At 30.7% G+C, this 10,036-nt stretch overlaps 1 protein-coding gene across 1 annotated transcript; it reads left to right on the top strand.

The window, feature by feature from the left end:
* On the top strand, positions 1 to 522 carry LOC122597442 (chaperone protein dnaJ 20, chloroplastic-like). The gene has a single exon (XM_043770035.1). It carries the CDS (start codon positions 1 to 3, stop codon positions 520 to 522), a length of 522 nt encoding a protein of 173 aa, XP_043625970.1.
* Positions 523 to 10,036: the final 9,514 nt, after the last annotated feature.

The following is a 10,036-nucleotide window of genomic DNA, read 5'->3' as shown; positions in this document are numbered from 1 at the left end:
ATGGCAAGTATTTCCTTGTGTTTTGGCTCTAGTCCATGCGTAAAGCCCTTAATATTTGCATATAGATCATCATATGCATCCTATGATACGCGTTCACATTCAGGGTCAGAATCAGTGTCAGTCTCGAAGGGCAACAACTTCTATGAAATACTTTCTTTAAGTTCAAACAAAGTAGGGACTCAAGAAATCAAAAGAGCTTATAGATCACTAGCTCTCAAGTACCATCCTGATGTTTCTCATGATCAAGACACAACCAAAATGTTCATTTTGTTGCAAACGGCATACAAGACACTTGTGGATCCAGTGTCGCGTGAAGAGTACGATTGTGCACTCGGGTATGGTGAACCCGGTCACCTTTGTGCTACTAGTTCTTCATTTGGTGATCATGTTGAAGAAAGAAGGAGGTGGGAGGGTCAAATTATTGAGCTAAGAAGGAGATCAAACTTTCGTTCTGAGCATAGAGAGGGATCATGGGGAAGTAGAGTAAGGTATGCTAATGGACAAAGTGGAGAACCTAATTGAAATGATTATATTTGTTCTTTGCATAATGAAACCTAATTGGTGTGTCTAAAGATATGCCTAATCGTAGGATGATGACATGTGGAAAAATCAGGAGACAAGATTACGAAAAAGAATTAGCAGAATCCACATGTTAAATTTTTAAGATTTTAGGTTGATTTTTAGACATATGAATTAGGTTGATTAATCATTTTCATTGTTTTTTAGATCAATTGTACGTTATATTGTTTTATTTTTAAATCATTATATTGATAAGGCTTGAACTTACACACTTATACAAGTAACAATTATGTTGTTGTTCACTTGTTTGTGTGTAATTTAAGTTCTAAACTTTTGATATGATCTTATTCTGATCTTACGAACGGTTCTGACATATGATTGTGGCATTGAGTTATGACTTATGAATATTATTCGTTATACTTTTTTAAATGATTTTATTAGGAGTTAACAAACATATGTCTTAGCTAGTCGAATTAAAGACATTAGTCAAGTAATTCCACAAAATATTTAAGAAAATAATAATGAAGCTAAAAGTAGACCAAATGTTTACAAATGAACAAATTTAAAGCTTCGGCCCATCGAAATTAACTTCTACGTATTTGTTACTGTCTCCCCTTTCCTCTGTAAACCTCTTGCTCTACTCTCACAAACCACATTTATAATTAATAAATACATTGCTCATGAATGCATATTTTCAGCGCTAAGTGAGTGATCCTGTTCGAAATATAATCATTTATTGGAAATTATGATTTTTAATAGAAATAGAAAGATTGGGCCTTTTAGTATATTCCTAATGGTTGATGCTGATACAAGCCTAACAAAAACACAATCCCCGGGCCCGATAACCACCTATTTGAAGTTGGAACTGGTGAGAAACAAAGAAAAGTAATTCATCGGTCGAATCAATATCAACATTACGGAACAAACATGACATAATCATCCTACGATAAACATCACACGCCACTTATGTAATTATGTTATCCGCATCAAAGTATCACCTTTGCGGTTTCACACACCTCTAATCTTTTTCTTATTTCTAAAATAATATTTTAATCAAGAATTGGCATTCAGGAAACACCGGACCATACAATGGACCAGCCCAGAACAACACTCTGGCCCGCTAGAGCTTGTGAAAAGAAACCTGCCAACTTGTTACTATAAAGAGTTGAATTCAAAACATGAGGAAAAAAAATATATATATACATTTTGCAGTTAAATTTTATTATATCTAATCTAATGTCCTTTAAGATAAACGCTTTGAAATTTATGTTTTCCATAAAACTCTTTTTAGCATGTCGTTACAAAAGTAGGTTCTTTAAACTAATTTCTTTTTTACAAAAGTAGGTTCTTTAAACTAACTTCTTTTTACAGAAAACAATATAGATAACCCCCGAGTTAGTCACTCAGTCATGATCTTATCGGATATAATAAAAAATAACAATAAAATAAATTATGGGTGGCCTAAAAAAGAAGAATATGGACTGGGGGTCCGGTCGAGGGTTATGATGAAAACAACTTAACAAAACTAGAATTATATTTTCGCAACATAGTAGGTAAAGAAAGGTTTATCGATGGCGTTTGATATTTTTATGATTATTGTTGCCAGTTAAGAACTAGAATGAATTACTATGAAAGGCTACATTACTAGAAAAAAAATTATTTTAATTTTAATTCACTATAAAATAGCTGATCGTACTCGATCGAGACGACTTGACTAGAGCGGATCACAACTCAAGCAGAACTAGAGTTTACTCACCTATGTGCCCAATACCTTATGACTCTATATCCCCCATAGACGGAACCACATACAATACAGGTGTAGCTCAAACTACGAGTCCGTTAAACCTAAGTAGTGTGATTTTTTTTAAAGATGATGTATATTTTATTAGTATTACGGGTCAAACAAATATGAGATCTGATCAATGTAATAAACTCTAACTTTCAAAGTATTATCCTAACAATACAACTCATAAATACGTATTTGTGAAACTAAATGGGAAATGGAAACTATCAAAGTGTCAAAAACTTATAAAATGATTAAATCTATCTTAAAAAAATCCAAAAATCGCTAAAAATTATAACAATCTGATCATTATTATTATTATACGCGGATACAATGCTACTAATAATTTTTTTTTTTGCTATCAGTCAATTTCAATTTCGCTACTGCTACCCCATGGCTTCATTGAGAGCACAAAAGAAAACATATCAGCGTAACAAATGTAAAAATTACAAATCATAAATGTTGTACAAACTCGACGTATTGTTAGTTTTTTTTTTTTTACAATTGAGATTTGAGTGATTTATGATATAGATTATATTCAAATTGACTAGTAGCAAAAAGAAATTTAAGTGTGGGTGAAAACTCCTACACCTAGTGAACGGGGCCTACTTGCAGCATGAAAAAGCTTAGCAAAGATTAAAAAGTTGCTTTCATGCCAAGTTAGCCCAAACAATTCAAAACCTGATGATTATGGACTTTACTTGGCTAAACAAACCAACTCAAGTACATGCATGTACACCCATCAAACATCCAAAGCTAATCAAAATCACCTTCAATTTATATGCATATGCTACCTCTCTTCTCTTCTAAACAATGTTTTAAATACCGGTAAACACCAGCCGGTATTACCGGTATCGGAGACCACGTCGGTATTTTAAGTCCGGTATTTTTTCGGTATTTTCACTATTCAATACCGGCCGGTATTTCCGGTATTTTCTGGTATTACCATACCGGTATTTCCGGTATTTTCAAAAAATAAATTTTGGTTTTTTAAAAAATTTATTTTTATGATACTTTAATGTTATTTTTTGTTACTTGTGAACTTTAAAACCTATATTTTGTTATGAAATACATATTTGGTATTATTTTTGAGTAAATTATAATTGCATTTTGACTATTTTTGTTAAATTGTAATAAGTTTTGTAAGATTTTTACACAAAAATATATAATAAATTAAAAATAGTCGTACCGGCCGGTATTTCCGGTATTACCGATAATACCGGAAAATTTTTCCACGCCGGTATAACTAAAATACCGGTTTTTAAAACATTGCTTCTAAACATAACTCCCAATACTCCATAGACTGCAATTCTCCTAAATATGTTCGATATATGATTTTTATTTCTCGTATTATACTTCGCCAAAGGGTCGCGATATTCAGTTATAAGTAATCATTAAAATATGGGTTTTAATTTCACAGCAGACAAACTATAACATAGGTTTGTTTATAGATACTTGTTTTTTTTTTTTTAAGGAAAAAAAAAAAGGAAACCTTACTATCTTCCGTGTGAGCCTTTTTTTTTTACGTTTAGCCACTTGCAATTGATCAATATAGATCCTAATGTCGAAAAACTCAACATTGATCCATATATAGCTAACATCGATCAACGGTTCGATGTGAGTGTTAATAATCGTAAAATTTGGGAGTAAGGAAGTAAATAAATATGTGATTATGTGAAAGATCATGCTTTTAAGTGGGGTATATGTATATATTATTGTTATTTGAAACCATGAATAACATTTTGAGGGGCCTTTAATTATTTTGTTTGCATACTTTTGTTGTTGAATCTATACATTTTCTCTGGTTTAACGCAGGCCAATAGTAAAAACTAAAAATGTGATAGATATTGACAACCCAACAAATTTAAAAAGAGCATCACGTTAATGATAGTTTATTGATTGGTGGGTGATGTATCAAACATACGAACGATAGAAAGACCTAGCTAACCAACCATCACATCTTAAATAATTTTGTTAACGGCATGCATACATAATTGCCATTGGTTTTGGATTCTTATAAGACTTTCAATAATGGTAATTTACACATAGATAATGATAAATATGTCTAATAATGTGCCTAAAAGTATGTATAATACATTTAAATTTTGACACATGAATTTCACATATTCTCTTTCATGATCTTTACCATTGGATTTGCCATTTGTCAATCCCTCCTCATTAAGCATACTTTTAGGCCTATATTTTAGACACATTAATCATTTTCCTTTACACATTGAGGTTGGATTCTGGTTGGGTTTCATTTTTCTTTTCCTTCATTTTTTTAATGCAATTTAGACTTGGATCAAAAACGGTGGTTAAAACACTGTCGATTATACCGTGGTTATCTTTGGGTGAGATCTATAATTTTTTTGTACAACAGAAATTTTTTTAAAGAATTGGTTATAAAAACAACAATCTAAACAATATAAAATACATTTAAAAAACGTTAATTCATTTTTTTCAAACTAACATCACGGTAAGCCGTGGGTGTAAAAACTACATATGGGATAAATGAGTTCTAACCAAAAAACAAATGTTAAAAAAAAAAACAAAACATTACTTTCTTGTTTTTATTTCGGTACCATAAAAAGTAGTAAAGTAAAATTTTAAAATATGTAGGCATGTGTTATTGAACAAATATGTAGACATGTTCACTTCCACTATTTCGACACAAACTAAATTGTAATCACACTTACCAATCATCACGTACACTAGAATAGCTCATTATTAAAACACTCAAGAAAATGTATAAAATAAGTTAATCTATAGGCAAAAGAGGCCAAACATATGATTATATCGACAACATAATCTCATTTTTTTTTACTAAAGTCATCTTTGGTTTTACTGGGGTCATGAGTTTGACTTTTTAAAGTGACATGTCCTGGGAGTTTTTTCTTTAAATCGTCTGTAATGGCTTACGATCTATACATCTCATAGTCTAGAGTACATACAAGACTTCACCATTATACGGTGAGTGTCCCCTGATATCGAATACCGGCTGGCTGTTCAAAAATAAAAATTAAAAAAATCACATTTTTCTCAATAACCGGTTGATTAATTAACTTTCATATATATTCTCCGAGACTCTAACAAATTATTGTAAGTTATGATATTAAATGTATAATTTCATTTTTTTTAGGTCAAAGAAGATAATATTGACATGATTATATAAGCCATAAACATATTATCAAACCTTGACAACTAAGGATATAAACGGATTGGATAAGATTTGGACAGATTCATATATTGCATGGTCTACGTGCTACGTACGTGATTAGTGAAAATTAGTATATGATAATATGAACAATATAGTTTATGAATATTTTAGACATTAGGAAAGGGAGTAATGGACATTTATACATTCTTAACTATGGATTACACATTAACTTTTTGGACATTCATTTTTCTCAAATATGGTTATGCATGTATTCATCATTTGCTTATCTTAAAAACTTTATTGCTTTAAAAATAAATAAATAAATAAAGTCTAATCGAACCAATTAAAGTAGACGACCTAAAGTCCTAAAAGAGACAAGCTTGTGTTGGAGGTATTGGATTATCGAAGGTCTAAAGTTTCACGTACATTGGCTAATGTTAAAAGAAATTATACGGAGTAACTTTGTATAGTCACACTAGTCGATTTTTGAAAAAGCTTTACTGAAAATGGGTAGAAATCTCATTTATAATTGTATTTCTAATTGTATACCCTACCTATGTCTTTGTAATGATAGTCTAGTAGTAAAAAACATACAATGTAAAATCATATACAATTCTTGTTTCGAGCCCTTTTAACCATTTATTTGATTTAGTTTGTCTCATGTCAGCGGTAGAGACCGATAATAGATTAATTATCCATTAATGGACACAAAAATACCACACACAATTTCGGCATATATAGGATCTTTGCCTTTTGAGACAAATGTACGTTAAAGGTTTTATTGTCATGTCTTGCAAGGTTGAAGATTTTTTTTTTTTTGATAGAAGCTGGAAGCAGAAATCTTTCTACAACGTCGTAGTAGGAGTATATAAGACTGTCTATATCTTAACATCCGTCATACACTGTCAAGATAGATTAAGATTTAAAACCCGTAAAAGACGACATTCGATGTTTATTTACATATCAACTTACAATTTCGACATAGGTTACTTTAAAATATGGGTTTTGTCCTTCACTGATTACCTCAGTGATTGGACACCAGGACTTTTATCCAAGAGGTCACAGGTTCGATACTCTCGGCCTGTGATTACCCGCCAGGATTTTGTCCTGGTTTTCGTGGAGCTTTTACCGGGTGGTGCGGGCAGGGGGGATCGGGTAGGTCCACGGCCGGATACCCGTGATCCGGCCCTTGCTGTTCTAAATATATATATATATATATATATATATACATATAGGGTAACACTCCGGTAAGAATACTTTTAAAATAAGAACAGTGAGAACACTTAAAAACATCATTTTGATGCATTAAAACTAACATGGTGCATAATTAATTATCATTATCTAAGTGTTTAACAACACATCGATCCGTCAAAATCGAAAAAAACACGTTTTTTGTGTTGGATGTATAATTTTAATAAATATGCATCCAAGATGGATGCACAAAACAAAAAACATGATTTTCTCGATTTTGAAAGGCCAATATGTTGTTAAACACTTAAATAATGATAATTAGTTATACACTATGTTAGTTTTATGAACTTTTAATGCATCAAAATGTAGTTTTTAAGTGTTCTCACCGGTTCTTATTTTAAGACTGTTCTTATTTGATTGTCCCAATATATATATATATATATGATAGAGATCAAATGAGAAGGTACCTTAAGGAGAGAAGGGAGAGAAGGTTCGTTTTTTATTTTTATTTTTAACTTGTTTTCTTGACTTTTATTCTTTTTTTCACATTTTTCATTCTCTCTTTAATTAACTTATTCCATATAAAAATTTTAAAAAAGTTTAAAAATTTTTTTTTTTTTTTCAAAGGGCATAACCCGTAAGCTATAGGGGAAGCCTTTCGGCTTATGGCGGAGCCATAATAGCTAAGGGCGAAGCCCGTTAGGTAGATCACCCCATCACCGATCACCCCTATGACCTATCACCCTCTATGACCTATCATTCCTACCAGCTACCCCTTATTAATATCCTTAAGGGCGAAACCCGTACCGTACTCTTACATGTATAACTCACTAACTCGGGTTAGAAATTTTTTATTTTTATTTATTTTTTTAAAAATTTTTTATGGATTGAATTAATTAAAAAAATAATAAGAAAAATGAAAAAAAGAATAAAAGTCAAAAAAACAAGCTAAAAAAAATAAAAAACGAACATTCTCTCTCTTCTCTCTGGATCTCTACCTTATATATATATATATATAGGATATGTTTTTTTTTCTTTAATATCTTTTTATCAGTGGACAAAAGAAACTTTAGTGCAGAGCCAGAATAATTAGGAAAGATAAGATGACAAGGACGAACCAATATAATCTAATCCATGCATCTAATTTACATGAGATCTCCATCATTAAACAAATTCCTTATCTCCCACGTAGTTGTTTCCATCGCTTTGTATCTTTGCATGATCATGACTCTTTTTAATTACCTTTTAATTCTATTTTATATTAGTCTTTAAACATCTGTTTAATTTTTATTTCTTCTATTGATGAGATTCCAATTTTTGCTTTTGTCGTTAATCTGTTTCTAATTACCAAACCGAAAGCACACAAACAAAACCAAATAAAATTGGTTCCATGCTCTCCATGAAGAATGACTTCAGTTATAGAGAGATTGATCCTCTAGCATGTCCACCAAAAATGGTTCGAGCTTTATAATAACACAAGTTATGTTTTGCATTCCAATTATTTTGATCGTTAGTAATTTTTAGCAAAAAGTTTTTATTTTACTATTTAACGTATATCCATTTATTTCATGGAGATTTGTATACGGTTTAATCGCGCGCATTCATATATAATCTATTAATAATAATTGTATCCTTTTAATTCAAGTGTTGAAAACTTAGATAGTATATTATTCAAACAATTAATAGGTAAATTCAATATCTACTAACACGCCCGACACACCATTATAAATGTCATGACAATGCATCATCACATTGCCCATAATGCCACTAGAATCTTTTTCACTATACAATCATAATTCAATACTCATGTTAAAGTTCTTAAGATATGCTTTAAAATGTATTTTCATGACTTTCACGAATGAACTTGACATGGGAGAATTGGTGAAGTTTTTGCATCAAGTAGATATACAGATCTCTTTTTTGTATACCACCTACCTCATGTAAATTAAAATTCTTATTTGGCGTAACCAAAGATAACATGTAGGCTATATATTTAAATTAACAAATCAAAGTTCTGGCTCATGAGTCAATGGTGATACTCTAATATTGGACTCGATTAACAATTTGAAAAATCTAGTTGATGCAAGAATAATGTGCACAACACAAAGTTTAGTTCAATTTGAGGCTAATTTAATCGATTTAATTTAGGTATTAAGCATTTTCCTAAAAGATGTATCACTATTTACATGTACTAAAAAAATCTTGAAACAAATCTTTTATAACATGATTCTTTGAGGCTAAGAAAGTCAAATTGCATTGATGGCTTGTACTTTACATGAGCTAATCACTTGTACATTGTTGTAGGTAAAAGGAGTACTTCGTATAGAACAATTACTACTTTAATTTTGTTTTGTATATGAATATGAATAATTATCAATAGAAAACAATTGGTTTTAAAATCGAGTTAAGATAAAAAGCAGTGCAAGTGAGTTAAACATAATGACGGAAATCTAATTTTAACTGATTAAAGATGAATTATCACCTCATTAGGTAGTTTATTATTTGAGATGATCTTAGAAATTAAATAATTACAAAAGTATGAAAGAGTTAAACGGTATATATATTCATCTTTAGAATAACTTAAAAACAAAAAGCACCATATTGTTATAGATTTGATTATCTGAAAGGATGTTTTCTTTAGAAAGACATACCTTAGAATAATATGATGAAAGAATGTTATTTGTATGTATCATAAGAAAACTGAAAATGAGAAAATTGAAGCAAGTGGGTGACAAAATTTTTAACTGTGTCACAATCCCCGTGTTTGATAATTTATCCATCACTGGCACAACAAAGCCGATAAAATCAGCCGCCCAATATTTTTTCACTCACGGGTCACATTTACAAATATGTACTATCATTTCCCCTTTTTGTAAATTCTATCCCCCTTACTTTTTCTTTTTATATGTTTTGACCGAAAATATCAATTTTGCAATCTCGACAATTTTGATATTGCAATCATCTCAGAAACAAACACCAAGTGGAGATCCTTTTTAGCCTTTTAAGTGTCATTAAGAAAATCAAGATTCTTAAACTGCTTTAGTAATCTATTCAAGATTTTGTAATTTAAAATATGATAATGTGTGTGCTCTTTTCCTTTTTCTTGATTGAATGTTTGCATAAAGATAATGAAAACAACTAAGTCGACGTAAAAGTAATAATTGTATGAATTACGAATATGAATACATTCATCGTAAAAGGCACACACACAAACGCACATAAACACATATTTCTTTGAACAGTTGGCGCCTTGGCGGAAGTTTTTCTAAAAGTAATCCTTATTTTCAAATAGGACATGACTGTCTACATTTCATATTTCTTATGTATTGTCAGTGACAAGATTGGATTCGTTGTTGTTTGTGCTATTAGTCTATCACTAATAAGGT

This window comes from Erigeron canadensis, chromosome 4, assembly GCF_010389155.1.
Source record: "Erigeron canadensis isolate Cc75 chromosome 4, C_canadensis_v1, whole genome shotgun sequence".
Lineage (NCBI taxonomy): Eukaryota > Viridiplantae > Streptophyta > Magnoliopsida > Asterales > Asteraceae > Erigeron > Erigeron canadensis.
The sequence above is the reverse complement of the archived record's forward strand: the minus strand, read 5'-3'. Positions and strand labels throughout refer to the sequence as shown.